The sequence below is a fragment of the Acomys russatus genome, chromosome 3 (assembly GCF_903995435.1).
Source record: "Acomys russatus chromosome 3, mAcoRus1.1, whole genome shotgun sequence".
NCBI lineage: Eukaryota > Metazoa > Chordata > Mammalia > Rodentia > Muridae > Acomys > Acomys russatus.
The window spans coordinates 69,428,126-69,445,546 of record NC_067139.1 but is presented as its reverse complement, the minus strand read 5'-3'; the positions used below and the strand labels follow the sequence as shown (position 1 = coordinate 69,445,546).

The 17,421-nt window shown below is 50.1% G+C and overlaps 1 protein-coding gene across 1 annotated transcript in view; it reads right to left on the bottom strand.

Annotated features, from left to right (window-relative positions):
* Positions 1-9,441: 9,441 nt before the first annotated feature.
* Zcchc24 (zinc finger CCHC-type containing 24) overlaps positions 9,442-17,421 on the bottom strand; it is a 50,195-nt gene continuing 42,215 nt past the window's right edge. Inside the window, exons 3-4 of the mRNA XM_051142316.1 lie at positions 13,992-14,156; positions 9,442-10,230 (exon numbers count right to left, since the gene is read on the bottom strand). Of these exons, the coding sequence (XP_050998273.1) occupies positions 10,117-10,230; positions 13,992-14,156 (279 nt within the window). The 3' untranslated portion in view covers positions 9,442-10,116. The remainder of the gene's footprint in view (positions 10,231-13,991; positions 14,157-17,421) is intronic.

Here is a 17,421-nt window from a genome sequence, read left to right as displayed (position 1 = left end):
AAGGCTCAGGGAACAAGTGGAAGATGGGATGGAAGGATTCCAAGAGGCAGAGATGTGTGTGTTGGAATAGGGCATCGTTTGGAGCTCAGAGGGAAACCTGGCTCTGCAGGTGAAGCCTTGTTCTCACACCTGATGATAGTTTGACTCCCTGGGACCTGTATGAAGGAAGGAAAGGACTAACTCCTGAAAGTTGTCTTCTGCCCTCCACACATTTGTGTGCTTATAATACATACATACAACAGATAAATGTTTTTTAAAAAGATATATAAGTGGCCGTAAGCCCATGAGAAGACACGGCACATCATTAGTCATCAGGGAAATGCAATCAAAACTACAATGAGATGCTTCACACCCACTGGGATGGGTAATAGAAAAGGTCAGAGAGTAGCAAGTGTCTGGAAGGATGTGGGTACATTCAGGCACTGATGGTCCCTTGGATGATTAAACAGGGTCATCATTTACCCAAGAGAAATGCCAACCCATACTAAAAGTTGTGTGGATGTTCAGGCACAGTTACTAATTCCAACCAGAAATTGAAGACACCCAAAAATGAGTTCAGCTGTACCTGTTTAGGAAAGATTATCACAGCTGGGCTTGTTGACTGTTGACAGTCTGTTTATAGAAGGAGAGTCAGGGGACCCCTTTCCTGAGTTCCAGTCACTTTCTCTAACTGTGTGAAGCTCCACCCTAAACTGTACATGGCCTTGGGGGGTCTCAGGAAAGGGCTGGGGTATAGGCTGGGGAGGATTAGAAGGAGGGAGTCTCCATCTGTGAAGCCACAGGGAAGCTATCAACCTATGTTAGACACAGACCTTCCAGTGCAGCTCCTTTAGATCCCCCCTACTCCAGCCCATAAGCTCTCTCCTGCACTCTATAAATAACCCTAATAAACTTGCTGGCTCCCCCAGGGGGGGTTCTTTGGTGGAATCAAACTCTGGTTTGTCATTAGGATTATAGAAGGATAGGAGAAGTGAGGTGAGGCATGACTTAGTTATTCCCAGGGCAAAACTTCTCACAACAGCATATAGGGGCTGAGTATCTTCGCAGGCAAAAGAGGGGTGTCAGATCCCCAGCAATTAGAGTTGCATGTGGTTGTGAGCCACCAGACATGGGTGTTGGGAACCGAACTTGGGTCCTCTGCGAGAGCAGCAAGCACAATGAGCTTTCTTTATACAATGTGGGAATGTTCAACAATTAGTTCTTGCATATGACCGTGACCATATTAACAACCATTTGATGTGTGAATTGTATGGAATGTGAACTGTTTCTTACCAAGTCTGCTAAAAATAAGTCTTAGCAGGGTCTTCTAATATTTTTGGTATGCAAAATGCTTCCTCTGGGATCCTTCTGCACTTCTGGAAGATGCTAACTTTTGACCAACTTATGAGCTCTGTGGAGGGTCTTCGGCATCCTCTTTCAAAGTGTCTGGCCCACATAAGTTTATCATGGGATTTTTAGAAAAAGATTTATGTGGTGATGGTGGTAGAACTGTGTGTATGTACGTATATTGTGTGTATGAAATTCCTGCAGAGGCCAGAAGAAGGCATCGGATCCCCCTGGAACTAGAGCTACAAATAGTTGTAAGCTGCATGGTATTGGTGCGGGGAACCGAACCTGGGTTCTCCCCCTGTAAGAGCAGCAAGGGCTCCTAGCTGCTGAGCCATCTCTCCAGCCCTAATTATGGTGTTTTTACACAAAGCAATCGGTTCTCCTCCAACACAGATGAGCAAGGGTGGGACAGGTCCTTGAGAGTTCAGGTTGTTGGTTTTGTTAGGATCCATCCACATGTCCCCATTCCAAAATTCAGGACTCCATTCGTCATGGTCTTTCACATGAAAATCTTGATGAGACCATGACTTCAAAAGGCATCGATGGTTCAGCCACCTACACAGTTACGACTGTGTTTCATGTTTAGTGAAATCAGCCCAGTGTGCACAAGAGAGTCTTTTCCTGTTACAGAAGACTTTGAGTCCTCAGTCTGAAGTTATGCTGAGAACTGAAGGGTAAAAAAATGCTTCCGTTTCTATCAGTAATCAACCAAGCATCCTCAAAAGAACTCACCCATCACAGCCCTTATGGTCATCCTTACTGTCATATGGTCAGCTGCCATAGACAGCTGGCCTCTCAAGGTACATTCTTCTCCTGTCACCTGATCATAGGCGATCCCATGGTTAATTGTGATGTCACTGAGTGCCATGGATTGCTAGCATGCCATTTCCCACTGGCAGGTTAGTCCAGCTATTCCGCCAAGTCCCAGATCCAGTTTCTGGAGGGTTTTCCTGGTACCACTCCTCCTAGTGGTGAGCCTACAAGATGGAACCCCCATCAGGAGGTGGAAAGAGCACAGTTGTTTGCACAGGGAAAGCGATATCTGAGGGGGGAAGTGAATGCTGAAGGTTCTCTCCTGAGGTCCTGTTGATAGAGTAGCTGTCAAAGAGACGCTGCCGGCGGCTAGACGAGTGACATAGATCTGTGTGCTGGGGACAGATAAGGAAGAAGATAATGAGGTTACAAATGAGCCAGTCAGGATCAACCTGTTAGCACTTACCTGCACATGCACACATTTCCCTAAACAAGAGAGGAAATTCCCTTTTGTCTTGTACAGATTAAATTTGCCTGCCAGCAGGAAATGGCAGCTCTTAGATTTAGCCACCAGAGGGCAGCAAAGGACTAGCTAGTTGGTACAAAAGGGGATGGGGGAGAGGGAGGGAGGGAGGGAGAGAGAGAGAGGGGGGGGGGGCTCAACTCCCAAAGCAGGGGAAATTCTGGTCTGGCATGTGTGTGGTGAAAGAGCAAGGAACACATGGAAGTCCCCATGACATGCTGGGCAAAGGTTCTTTGCCAAACACCAACAGGGAAATAGGCAGAAGAATGGAACTAACAGGGTGTGTGCCTGGCGAAGAGAGAACAGCCTGTGGGCCAAAGGGGGCTGACAGGTCCAAGGCTCTTTCTTCCCTGAGCAAGGCAGGAAGTCAGCCTCCCAGTGAACAGGGTGAGTGAAGGAGTGTGGGATCAGGACAGGGTGCAGGGGGCTGGAGGAAGGCCAGTGGAATTCAGGACCACCTGGGAAGAAGCCTTGGGCTCTGCTGTTTCCTGGAGGTAGAGGTGAAGGTGGAGAAACAATTTTGAGAGGTTGTAGAAAGGGGCTTTTCAAGTCCCCCAACCCCTTTGAACCTTAGCTTTTCCACCCCTATCCTCCCCTCCCCCCCCCCCTATCCACAAGTTACTACAAGAACCAAAAGAGATGATATGTATGAATTGGGTAGCCCGGTATCTGGCCCACCTCACTTCCTGCTCCTTGGCCACTTTGGACCTAGTTGGCTTGGCTTGCCTTGGGTTCACCTCTGACCCAGGAATGGCAACAGAGATGGTGAGGACAGCACAACCAACCTGTTACCAGACCGGCTCTGAGTCACTGCCATCTGTTTGCCAGTCTCTTTTCAGAGCTCCCTGGCATCGAAGAACAAGGCAAGGAGTTGTCTCATTTCAGCTAGGACACTCCAGTATCCAGTAGATGTGACCCCAGTGACATCACAGCCTCCCAAAGACGATTCCTTCAACTGTGGAGGAGATTTCTCCCTCTGCTGGGCTCAGGGCCTGGCCCTGGCTTTCCTCCCTATCTCAGATCTTCCACTGCTGCCGAGGGACTTGCAGCCTGTGGGAACAGAGGTAGCTGGGTCCACAGGAAGTTCATTTCCCTTATGCTCCGAAGCTTCCTTACTCCTGAGAGAAAGCATTGGCTAGGAGGGGAAGCGGAAGGCTTGTTTGGGCATACTAGCTGGTAGTCTCCCCCATCAGTTAGAGCCCCGCCACCAGGGAAGCACAGCACCCCAACCCCCACCTCCCAAGGGCTCTCAGACTGTTGCAGGAGGCTAGCTGGCCTGCAGTGTGAGTTTGTGTGCTTATGCACACAAGTGGGGGAGGGGTGAGAGTGAGGGTAGAGGATGGGAGCCAAGACCTCTAACACCTCCCTTGGGATTCCAGCATCAGGATAGATGAAGGGGGAAGTGCTAAGGGGCCCTGAGCCTAGGACAGGCTGTTCCTAGCTGTGGCCAGAGCTCTGAGGGAACAGCCAGAAGGCCTGACTCCTGAGAAGCAAGCCCACCCCCAGCCATCACCCGCCTCCAGCTCAGCCTCTCTTCTACCAGCCAGGGGGGACAGGCTCAGTCACTCTGGCCAGCCAGTAGCTGCTTGGATGCTCAACCCTGGTGCCTCCAGGTCATAAAGAACTGGGTTCAGGATACCTGGACACCAGTGGGTCCTGGCTGCTCATCTTACGGTGGATCCAGCTCAATTCTGGGGTACCAAGCCTGGCCCCAAAGAAGCTGATGATAATTCGAGACCCCACTACAGTTGTAGGCATCAGGACTCTCCAGCCTCAGTTTTTCCACCTGCCCCACTGGCATATTTCCCCCTTTTATGGCACCAGATAGCTGCCAGAACCTGGGAGGGAGGGGACAACTAGAGGGTCAACTCCTGCTTCTGCCACAAGCCCAGTCAGTGTGTGACATCAGGAAGGATTGTCTTTTCTGGGCACCCTAGCTTGTCCTTAGAGCTGAGCTGGCTTCTCACATCCCTCCAAGGCCCCTTCTTTGGTGGCTGCTGCTCTCTTCTAGGCCTGTGGTGGCTGTTGCCTCTGGACATGAACATTAAGTCCAGCCGGAAATCCTTCCTATCCAGGGGAATTATTGGTTTCCACAGCTTCGGAAGTGTCGAAATCCAGCCTGTGTTTGCTTTGGGTTTGTTTTCTTTCCATGGAGCACAAAGCACCCTCGAGTGCATGTATACACAAGTGTGTACACACACACACACACACACACACACACACACACACACACACACACACTCATGCATGTGCACACATGCACATACACATGCTTGAGCACTGAGTGCACTTGCAAATACTCACATACAGACACATACATGGGGCATGGCTGGAACAGATAGGGAGGAGGCTGGGCACCCAGTGAGCAGAAATCACAGGGGTCCTGGGTTCAAGGTTCACTCTCCTTCCCACTCCCTCGTACAGCCTTGAGCTAAATGTTGCTGGCTAAGCTGCAGACAGGGGGGCTGAGAGGTCACCTCCCCTAGGCCTGTCCTGCTGCCTAGCAGCTGTTGGAACTCATGTTCCCTGGCCTCTTTTATCTGCATAGTATGCTGAGGGAGTGGCGCCTCAGAGAGATGGGTGATGGGGGAGACAGGCCTGGCCTAGAAGGCAGCCCTGCAGAGCATAGGGTGCTCTCAGACAGACATCACGTGTGCTCCGCTGGGCACCCCTCTAGGTGCTAGCTGAGGCTCCAGCAGTTGGCAAGTGACGAGCTGCAGAGTTGTTCACACAAGAGTCATTCAGTCCTTTGTTCGCTCTGCACTGTCGGGTCCCCTCCACTTCCCTACATGGCTAAACTGAGCAGACCCCAGCCTGCCTGACATTTACACATCCGAGGATGAGTGGTAATCCTCTTCTTGTCACTCTGAAGAAAAGGCCTTGGGGACTTCCAGGGCTCACCCTACAACCCAAATCAGACAAGGGCCTTGCTTCTGGAGTTAGTTGTCTCTGCTCTTGCTGGTCCTGTCCCCTTGTCTCCTCTGGTTTTCTCAGCTCCCTCTGGAGGCTATGTATAGTCTGGAGGCAGGAGCTTGCCCACACACATGCTCTGTGACCTGTTTAAATTTAGTCATCTGGATACTAAAACTCAGAACTGGGATTTCCAATTTTCCTCCCCAACCCTCTGTGACCACCAGGAAGCAGTAGTCCTAGATGGTGAGTTGCCTCCAACCAGGGACTAGATGCCCCTGCAGCCAGGGATTGGAGGCCCCTCCTCACTAGCCCCTCACTGATAGTACCAAGAGCCCCCCTCCCCCAGGGCCATAAGGGGACGCCTCAAACCAAGCGATGCTCAAGGTGCACAGTGCACCCAGGAAGTCTTTAAGAATCCAAGGACATGTTCAGACCAATTTCTTAGCACTGCTGCCTCTGGGGTGACTAGCGAGCAGCAAAACTGAAGGGCAATACTGGTCCTTGGCCAGGCGACTTCATGGACGGACAAGTTGTCTCTCATGGTGTTGCTTTACACCTACAGAGGCCAACTTGTGACAGCCCTATCCAGCCCTGCCCTTGCTCAATTCCCTCTCCCCTGGAGCCTTCCATTTGCTTGTGCATAATAGCCAGTACCTTAGACCCCAATCCTGGGCTCACATTCAAGCATGCGCAGCTGCTCTGGAGCCCAGGGCTGTGGTCTGAGACGGAGATACTCCTATATATGGTTACCGGGGAGTGAGCGCATCTGAGCTTAAGTGTGACTTAATCTGCTGACAATCTCACCCACTTGGGGCCCCACTTAGGGAGAGCCTTTGCTCTGGAAGGAGTTTTCCCATGAGGGCAAAGGGGCTGGGAGGACTCAGGTCAGTGATGGAGGCAGGACAAAGACAATGTGACCGCCTTGGCACTAAATGCCACCCCAAGTTCTTCCCACCCCTGCCTTGTCTGTGAAAATGCCCAGCTTTCCCCATGCTCCTTGTAAACAAACTCACAAGCCTCCTTCTTTCCAAAGTCTTTTTAATACAGCACGGAAAGGCTATATTTTCACAGGCAAGCTGTATAGAGAGGAATAAGGCACACAACGGAATGCCACCCCGAGGCCGGCCCTTCAGGGAAGTCAGGAACCTTCTCCATGTACCCTCCAGGCGGGGCTCCCGGGTTCTGTTTGTCTTTTTAGCTGAATGCACACACATGAACAGATACAGACATGGACAGGGTAACCACATGGGGGTGCAGGGGTTGGTACAGGGAAGCTAGCCGTGAGAGCAAATAGTGATCCTCACTGCACCACCCCTGACTGCAGTATTAGTTGTTGCACTGGCTACAATGTAGTGAGGTTGGGTTAGACTTTTGTTTAGAGTACATTCAAGTCCGTTAGGTGCTAGAGGGCAGGTGTGAGGGCTCAGGTGGACAGATCCACTTTCAAAGAGGATGAGGCTGTGAGGCAGGGCTCGGGCGAGGAGGAAGCCTGCCTGCTGATTTCGTGTACCTCCTTGGGTCTTGCTGACAAGGCCAGCGGGTGGGCAAACAAAAGGACCTGTTCATCCGACGTGTCTTCCTCTCTAGTCCATTCCCTGCTCCACCCACTAAAGAGTTAACAACACTGTAAGAACAAGATGGCAACACAGAGATGCAAAGCCACCTGTCCACCTGAGGAGTAGGCACAAAGGATCGCTGTTCCCTTTTTACCATGTTGTTCACGATAACTCCCCTTAAAAATGCAATACTTCCAAGATACACAAATGTATAAATACAGGCCAAGAGCATATTAATAATTCTAAACACTTGAATAATATTCTGGTTGCTTAATACTGATATTTTCACCCAAGGAAAACAAAATAGAAAAAACAACAACAACAACAACAACATAGCTTAAAGGATTGCAGAGATTTTTTTCCTCATTAGAATTATGTACCAACTTCACATAATAATTCTATGTAGATAATATTTCCTTCTTAATGTAGTTCAGTTGTATACTTTTTACAGACCAAAGCATAGAAAAAAAAGGAAAAGTCCTCACCATAAATATCTTCTTATAGCTCAACCAGACTTGCAAAATACATCTAAAAATCTGTTTGATACGGATTGCACTTTCAAAAGCACTAACGTTTAAAAAATGCCTTTTTGTTGTTTTCAATTTCAATAATATAAAGCAATCCCATTTTTCTTTTTTTAAAAAAGACCCTCAAATATATACAAACAAAAATCACTATGAAGAATTTGGGGGGGGGGGAGGCTACCAAGTTCTGTATTATATGAAAAACTGGTAACCATGCAGAAATGTTAACACCTATGACTTTTTTCCCAAAATACACACATAGCATTTTTAAAAAAAGAATTCTGTGTCAAGTATAACTCAAAATAAATACAAATTCACAAGTAGAGCTATTGAATACTTCATGTGGGGTAAACACCATTCTCTCTCGACTAGACGGCTACATCTGCTTACTGCAAGCGATTGTCCCTTTTGAATGTACTAAAACCACACACTTTCCTGTCCACTGGGCTCCCAGGCCCTCTGAGCATCAAAGCTTCCAGCACCCAGCCTAGATAGTGGTATCTTCTACCAGCCTCAGAAAGATCACAGGGTCTGCCTGAGGTGAGAAGGCCTGGCTGGGCATGCACATCAGTGCCAGAACGGTCTTTTTAGGCTGATAACACACCTTCTACTGGCCCTGGCTTTCTGAAGACTGTCGCTGAGCTCTTTGCATCTCTGACTCAGTTTACCTAGTCCCAAATTGTCCGCATTTGGGACACAGGTGCAAGGCCCCCTGCTGTGAACATTCTTTTTAGGGGATGCCTGACAGAAAAAGCCTAGTGACAGGAAGCTTGGCACGAGGCAACTCTAGTGCAGGAACAAGACTGGAGAGTGCTTGGCGCTGGGTGCTCACAGTCTGCAGGCCAGCATGCCACCATTCGAGGGCAGCAGGATGGCAGTCAGTAGTCTGGACTGCCACAGACACACCTTTGTCAAGTGCTCAGAGGGTGTGTTCTCCCAAAATCTACCCCACAGCTAGCTGGCTGCAGACACCCATCTCTTCCACTTACTCCCTGGACCCTTGCTTAACACTTCACTGTGATTCCTCAGTCGTACAAAACATTTTCATTTGAAAACAAAGGGCAACTGGGCACCATGTGTAAACACTGAATTTCAGGCCTATTTCATGGTCTGACTTTTTTTTTCTCCATAGAGGCTAGGTATTGGGGTAAAGTCAAGCAACTCAGTCTTGGCAGCTGGTGAAGAGAGAAGAAAGACAAGAGAATTCTGGCTTGTCACAGGGTATGGGATGCACTGCTGACCTTGGTCAGGACAACACCTGCCCCCATCCCAGATTATGTGACATGCCAGGAGATCTCTCTGCCTCCTTAAGAAGTAAGAAATCATTACCCCCAGTTTCCAAAGGAGAGGTTCTGTGGCTCATTTTAGGCTCGCCCAGTGTGAGGGGCTGAGGAGACCTAAGAGAGGAGGGGAATCATCTTCCATCTTCTCGGGTGAATGGGAAGACCAAGCAAAAAGAGGTACAGGAGAGGGCCTGGCACCACTCAGCCTGACTTCCTAAGTGGCTGTGGTGGGCAGGGCATTCCCCTCCCCTCCTCCACCCTCACCCATGACAGTCTGTGTTCCAGAGGCAGCCAGCTTTCTTCTAGAACACCAGAGAGATCACTGGGGCCTCTTGGCTTTCTGGTGGCACTTTGTCACTTAACCAATGGGGACACCGAGGCTGGAGATGACCTGTCCTTGCCCTAGGTGGCATAAAGTGGCTCCAGAACACCAGGGTCTGCATCCTTCAAGCCAGAACAGGCTTTTGTGGGGTGGCTTCCTAGATGTGGGTGAGAGGCTGAGGGTGAAGAGAAAGCATCTGACTGAGCCCAAATCTACAGGACAGTCTTGGGGAGGGAGGTCATGAGAGGTGGTGATGCCTGATGCTCCTAGGAGGTCTTGAAACACTGTTCACTGTTCAGTGTGCCCCCTGCCTCACCCTCTGCCTGCCAGTCTTATTGACAGAAGAAGGCTGTTTTTAGCTACCAGGGGCAATGCAGTGGTGTCAGGGGCTGGGCAGATTTGGGACTCAGTGTGGGCAGGGACAGAGGACCACTCCTCAGCTGCTGCTAGAACAAGTGGCTGCCCACTGTAGCTGCAGACTGGGAACAAATCAGGACTTCCCTAAGTGGTTTTTCATAGGAGGCAAGCTGCAAGGTTCTGGCTGGTCTTGGAGGGGAGGGACGGCTTCTCACAGGCCTCAGGAGTCACAGTTCACCTAGTGTACTTGTGGCAGATACAAGGTCTCTCAGCCCCAAAGACACTCAGGAACTGAGAGCCTGCAGGGGCACCAAGACCTCTGCTGGCCTCTGTCCCCCTACAGAGCCTAGGCCTATGGTGAAGAGTCCCAGGAGCCTCCTGTCTCTGCACCCTGTCCAGGGCATGTCAGGCACTCTGTCAACACATGAGATAAGGCCACGAGCTTCCTCTGCTTAAGCTCACAGGCCTGTGGAGTCTCCTCAAATAGAGGAGACATTCATCCCTTGGGGAAGCACAGGGAGGTGGCAGCTGAGGGGTGCTGCCGTGGTGGCCAAGTTCACTGCACACGACGACAGTAGTAGCCCAGGACCTTGCACTTTTCACAGAGGTGCTGTGGGTGCTCCTTGCTCTGGTCAGACACATCCAGACCATCAGGCTTCTCCAGGGGTCTCTGCAGAAGGAGAGAAGGAGCGGGGGGGGGGGGGGGGCAGGGCAAGAACCTGCAGTTACAGAGCTAGCTCAGCCAATGCTTTGGCACCCACCTTTTGCCTGTTTGCAGACATGTGTGTCCAGGAGGCTCGGGTAAAATACCTGGGCTGGCTAGAGCCACAGCAGGGATCATAGACCCAGAACCATGGGCAGATATGTTGCTTAACCCACGGTCCTCTCAGACAACTGCCCGCTCCCCAGTGAAGCTCAGAGAGCTCCCAAATCTAGCCCAGAAGCAGTGCAGGACAGGGGCGCAAAGACATCTGCCAGATGAAGAAACGAGTGTCCGGCAAGGGAGACCTCAGCTCACACCTGTTCCCATCACTCCAGTGGCCTTGAGAGTCAGTTATCCTGGACATAGCTACAGATTTTCAGCCTAAGAGGCAACAGGACTCTTAGTTCGATGAAGCCAGTGTGGGGTCAGGGGTCAACCCCAGCCTAGCATTTGGCCCAGTTCCTGAGCATTTATTGAGTGACTACATGAACAGAGCCTCGTTGTTTTCTAACAGGGAAACAGGCCCAGAGAAAGGAGGAACTTCCTGGGCCTATTGTGCCACTTAGGTACACCTTCCCCATCTGTAAAGCATGCTGTCACAGTGCTCATTTGCAGTGTTTGAAAGGATGCTGGCTGTTCGTAATCTGGGCAGCATCAGGCACACATAAGTACCTATCTAAAACATTATATGTGGAATGTGTGTGTGTGTGTGTGTGTGTGTGTGTGTGTGTTCAAATGTGTGCAGGTGTGTACAGCATGAGTGTGGACACAGGGCAACTTGTAGGAGTCAGTTCTCTTCTTCCACTATGTAGGTTTGAACTCAGGTCATCAAGCTTGGTAGCAAGGCTCTTCTCCTGAGGCATCTAACCGGCCATCAAGTTTTTTTGTACTTTAGATGGCTTGGGTTTCCCTGCCTGCTCCCACTCCTTGACCTACCCACAGTAGCCAGCAAAGACCTGTAAGCATTATGGAGGTGATGCAGAGTGGCTCCAAAGTGGACAGTACTTCAGTTAGCCATAAAGACTCTGCTCTCCTCCAATCCCAGCATACTAGCCTGTCTTCAGAAGGGTCCTTTGAACAGACTCAGGAACTCTGAGGAAGCTGGTCAGGGTGGGCCAGCTGGGAGCCATCTGCCAAGCAAAGGGCATCAGAAACTATCAGCAGACATGGGATTTGGGGCAGAGACCCTTGGATACCAGCAAAGGGCCCCAGAAGATCAGCAGGCCGCTTTTCTACCTAGTCCAGACCTTGACGTATGCTGACACAGTTGGGCAAATGGAAGAGGGGAGGGGTTCTAAAAGGTGAAAGTTTATGTTGCCAGTAGGCAGGGCTCTACCACTTAGCTGCCCTGGAAGGGGGTGTTACATAACTCAGCCCTCTTAAGCTTTAGCTACAAAGGAATGGCCTGGAAGGAGGAGAGCCTGGCCTTGGAGCTGAGAGCCTTCCAGAGGACTGGCCTCACTGCTCCCATTCTATCCCAGCAGGACAGAGGAACAGCAGGAAGGACTTCCCTGCAAACCAGGTCCCGGATGGCAGCTCAGCCTGTGCAGCCTTGGCCTGGCCACCGACCCCTTCGAGACACCATCTCATCCCCTTCTGTTCTCAGCAAACCCAGTGAAGACAAAGACTAGATAGAAGAATGGTATTGTTTGTACTGGTAAGGACAGAGCCAATGAACAGAGTTGGCTTGGAGAGTGTTCTGGAAAACTGTTCTGCCCATACCTCCACAGTGTGTCCACAGCACATGGTATCACAAGTTAGACAGCCGCTACCCATTGGCTACGCTTCAGCCTACCTTTCTGCAGCTTGGGTTAGGGGTTCATGACAGATGCTATCTTTTTTGGTTTAGCTGTGTGTGTGTATGTGTGTGTTGCATGTATTCTGTGTATTTGTGAGCATGTGAGTACACACATGTGTATATGTGTGTACCTGTGTGTGTGTGTGTGTACATGCATGTGTGTACTAGAGTAAATGACTGTCTTAAGCTACTTTTTAAAAAAGATTTTAAAAAACAGATTTATTTATTATTATATATACAGTGCTCTGCCTGCGTGTACACCTGCAGGACAAAAGAGGGCACCAGATATATTACAGATGGTTGTGAGGCACCGTGTGGTTGCTGGAAATTGAACTCAGGACCTCTGGAAGAGCAGTCAGTGCTTTTAACCTCTGAGCCATCTCTCCAGTCCCAAAGGACTATCTTAAAGGATTCTATAACCACAGAGCTCCACAAAGGCTTCATAATATCTGTGTGGACAGTCAGCAAGTCATTTAGCCTCTCCTTGCATGATTTTCTCCTCAAAAAACAAAAAACAACAACAACAAAAAAAACCATACCTAGTAAAAAAAACCTGTCTCTGGGGTTGTTGTGAAGAGGGTGATTAGATGGCCCCTGGCTCACGTGGAACCTTGTATGCATTGGCCAGTCTTAATACTGAATGTGATCAGTAATGTTTTGAAAGGGCAGGACCATCAGCTGAATCCTTGGGAAATGCTCTTGCCCAACACTTGTCAGCCCTAACCCCAGGTTCCTTTAAACTACTTTTCTCCTTGGCCTTGGTCAGTGCTCTTGGCTGGCTGCTAAGCCTTGCTCCTCAGCCTGCAGCCTTAGGCTGTCAGTGAGGAGCCTGGGGGAGCTGTCAGGATGACTCCCCTCTGTGGAAGGAAACTCCCAGCAGCTGGGAATGATCTGTGAGCACCCGGCCCCTGCCCCCAGCAGGGAGGCAAAGACCATTAGTGTTTTCTTCTCTTGCCGGGAGGGGGCTGGGTTGTCTGGGGTAGACACAGTTGGAACCTGACAGGAAACAGATGTAGTGGGGGCAGGGCTTCTCAGAGGGATGAGGTGGCCCAGGTCAGCCTTGGAGGAGGGGCTTCGTCTCCATGGGGCCTGGGGATGGGCTCCACTGCCTCACTAGGAGGGCAAGGGGGCTGTGCTCACAATTCTCAAGCCACAGAGAGAAGCACAAGGGCCCAGGAACCCCAGAACTTGGCGTGTGTGTGTGTGTGTGTGTGTGTGTGTGTGTGTGTGTGTGTGTTTCAGGGCTGGGAGGTGGAGATTGTTCAAATCCAATTGCCTTTGTGTACTTCAGTTTCCCCAATGCACATATCAGGAGCTCAATATATATTAGCTGGATGATGGTGAGCGGAAGAATGGAGCCTTCAAGCTCTTGAAAGATTCTTCTAGATTGGGGTCCTCTGAGTAGAACCAGGCTAGCAGGCCAGCAGGCTACATTTTGGCTATGCTGGTACGATATGGGCAGAGGGAAGGCAGTGAAAGCCATCAGTGACCAAGGGGTGGCTTGGCAAGACAGGGGGGACCCAGTAAATAGCCAGACACTGGGTTACACAGGAACACTGCTGGGTGTCGGGGGTGGGGGTCGGGTGTCCCTGCCTTGAGTGGTGAGCTGGCTCTGCCTCTCTGCCTAGGTGAGTTCCCCAGACCTACAACCCAGATTCTTGGAACCCAGACACTGGAGGCCTTGTAGATACTGCTGTCCTCTTTGTCCCAAGGCTACCAAGGCCTACTCTTTCTGCCTACCCAACCCACAGGCCTCAGCTTCAGGTTCCATATTATGGAGTCTGTTAAAGCTCTCAGTACAGGGTGGGGATGGCGTGAGAGAACGCCCTATGCCCCGCCCCAAGCCCCACCCTCTGCAGGCTGCCCAAAAGCATCCATGCCTCAGTCCCACACCTATCTCCGCCCCCACGCAGAGGCCCCGCCTACCCACCTGTTTGTGCGGGTACACGTTGATGTGGCACTTAATGCACTCCTGTCCCATGTTGGCCCAGGAGTTCCCACTCATCCATTTTCTCTTGCATTTCGGACACTTGTACTCGCCAAAGCAGCGCTTCTTGCCTTGGTACGGTGTCAGACCCTCACCTTTGGGGCGTGCCTGGAAGGATAGGAAGTAAATACAGGGAAATGAGGCCTCAGTCTTCAGCTCTGCATCATGCCCCTGTGTGCTAGCCCTTTTGTCACCAATCTAGAAAGTAAGCCGGTCGCCTCCAGAGCACACATGAGAATCCGGTAGGAGTCCCCCAGTTATCCCAGGGCAGGGACAGTAGGGTGCAGGGCTTCTGAGGGTTACTTCGTTATCTTAGATGCCACAGGGGCAGCTGGATGGGCACAGGTCCTTTGTCCCACCAAGGATGCGACAACACAAGAACGGAAGCCAGTGCCCAGTGGAAAGGATTGCCTTGGCCGTCCTCTGTTCCAACTTTGGGCTCCCCTAGCTGGAAGCAGTCATTTTTTTTTTTTAGGCTAGTCTTGAACTCAGACCTCCTGCCTCAGCTCCCAGGGTGTTGGAAGGACAGAAAAACAGCCTCTTGTCCAGTCCCTGAGTTATCCCTATGTCCCATGCCACCCCAAAGGTGGCTCCATGTTGACAAACACATTCCGTTCATCCATGTCCAGGCCTCCTGTCACTGCCCAGACAGAAACACATAACACCTTGGCTCATCATGGCCTTGCTGCTTGCTTTTGAAATACAAGGTCTCATGTATCCAGCCCCGCCTCACTCGTGCTGGGATTACAGGCAGGCACCGCTATACGTGCTTTAGGGTATGCTGGGAATCAAACCCGGGCCCTTGTGTGCGCTGGACAAGCACTCTACCAGCTGAGCTACATCTCCAATCCAATTGATCCTCGTGTTTCTCTCACTTCGGTCCCAGTAGCTACCTTATTCTCCTTCACGGCGGCATGGTGGCAGAGTTCACGAAAGCTCAGTGTCTGCTCCCATGAGTGCTTGGCACACGTGTCAGCTTACATGCCTGGGAGTTTATTTGTAGAGTAAATTTCCAGAAGGGAAACTTCTGGAGCAAAGGTTATGCGCACTATGCTTAGTGATAACACCTATTGCTGCCCCCTCCGCTCCCACAATGTTTCACCAGCTTTGGATTCCAGAGTCTCGGGAGCAGAGTTGTTTTTTTGTTTGGTTTGTTTGTTTTTTTGTTTTTTGTGTTTTCCAGGAGCAGAGTTTTAGCTAATGCCCCATTTATTTGCAGCTGCAGTGTTTTCCTCAGTAGTCGTTACCTGTGTTCAGCTGATTGGAGAGTCCCAGAAATAAACAATTCGTAAGCTTTAAGCTGTGCACAATTCTGAGGAACAAGATGAGCGCTCTCTCCACGTGCCTGGGACATCAGTGGTCTCACTGCCCTGTGTCTCCATGCTATATATGCGCCCTGCCCACTAGCTCTTCAGTGCCTACCCATTATCAGAGGAACTGTAGCATCTACTGTGATTATGCTCAAGTGCCCCTCCTTTTACATAGTAATTGACCTAGAGCACAGGAGTAGGGTAGCAGAAAACTCATATGCCAAGGAGAAATTGTACCCAGAAAGGGGGCATCTGCCAATATCATAAAGAAAGAGAAAAAATTCTGAGCTTGCTAAAAAACTTGTGGTGAGAACAAAGCCTCTGCTGGGAAATCAAAGAAAGAGAGAACCCTCATAGTTTTGATCTTTCCATTTCAACCCCTAGTTTACAGCCCCAGAACAGGAGTCCCCCGAGGGTCCTCGAACGCGCCTTTCCACGTTAGGGGAAGCCACAGTGCCACAGTATCACTAGCCTAAAAGGCCCGAGGGTCCTCTCAGAGGAGGTTTGACGTCTTTCAAAATGAGCAAGAGGCATTTTGGCATGTATTTAAGAATGGTTTGCTCATATTCCATGGACTGTTTTCTGTGGGGGTCTATTGTGTGTACGCGCCTGTGACTGTGCATGCAGGTGCCTGCCGCAGTCAGAAGAGGGTGTCGGAGCCTCTGGAGCTGGAGTTACAGGCAGCTGTGAGCCACCGGATGAGAGTGATAAGGACTGTACTCTGGTCCTGGGAAACAGCTGCAGATGCTCTTACCACCGAGCCATCTTCTCAACCTTACCTGTTTTCTTATTGATTTGCAATTGCATTTTATACATGAAAGAAGCGTGTGCTCTCCTGCACAGCTTGATGCCTTTATCGAAACATGATGCAAATAATGCAAACCTCACTCGTTGAAAATGGCCAACTCAGTGGTTCTTAGTACATTCAGACTTGTGCAACCATCAGCACAATCTAATATTTTTTGAGGGGGAGGGGTTGGTTTTTCGAGACAGGGTTTCTCTGTGCAGCCCTGGCTGTCCTGGGCTCACTCTGTAGACCAGGCTAGCCTCTGTCTCATGAGTGCTGGGATTAAAGGCGTGTGCCACCATGCCTGGCTCAGCAAATCTAATTTTAGGACATACTTGTTACCCTCCAAAAGCCACTCTGCACTCACTAATACTTACTCCCTTTCCTACTTATCTGCTCATGTGATGTATTTCCTTCCTGACTCTAGGTTTCCCTGGCTTAGATTTAGCCTTCTGTCTGGCTTCTTTCACTTAACATAATGTTTTTGAGGCTCAGCCATGCTTGAGCACGTGTCCATACTTCACCCTCTCTTGCTGCCAATCAATAACCACTGTACTCCAATGCCATGCCGCAGGGCACTCTGGGCTGCTTCTCAGTTGGGGTTGTCATAAGGAAAGCTGCTGTGAGCCTACAGGTGCACATGGAAACTGGTTTGTAAACGTTGGATTTGTTACCATAGAATTTAAAACTGAGAGACTGCCCACAGCTTCGGACCAGCCTTGGGTTTTCACCAGCTGAGGCCGAGGAGCAGCTGCCTGTCAGAGCCAGCGTTCACTCTCTCCAAGTCACCTCTTCCTGCCACAGCTCCTTCCACGTATCTCAGCTGCTTGGTTTTTACGGGTTTGATTTTGAGAGGCCTGAGCAAGGTTCTGTGTGCCATCGTCAAGTGTGGTACCTAACCTGGCTGGGACCAGATTATCTGACAACGTGTAAGGGATGAAGAATCTTATGTGTGTGTGTCTATGTATGTGTATGGTGCACTGTGTGTATGGTGTGTGTGTGTGTGTATGGTGTACTATGTGTCTGTGTGATGTGTGTGTGGTGTGCTATATGTGTGTGTGGTGTGTGTATATGTGTGTGTGGTGTGCCATATGTGTGTGTGGTGTGTGTATTTGTGTGTGTGGTATACATGCATACCTGTACACATGCATGTGGAAGCTGGAAGTCAAACACAAGTGCCTTCCTCAATGGCTCTCCACTTTTAAAAAAATATTTATTCATTTATTTATTTACTTATTTATTATGTAGACAATGTTCTGCCTTCATGTACACCTGC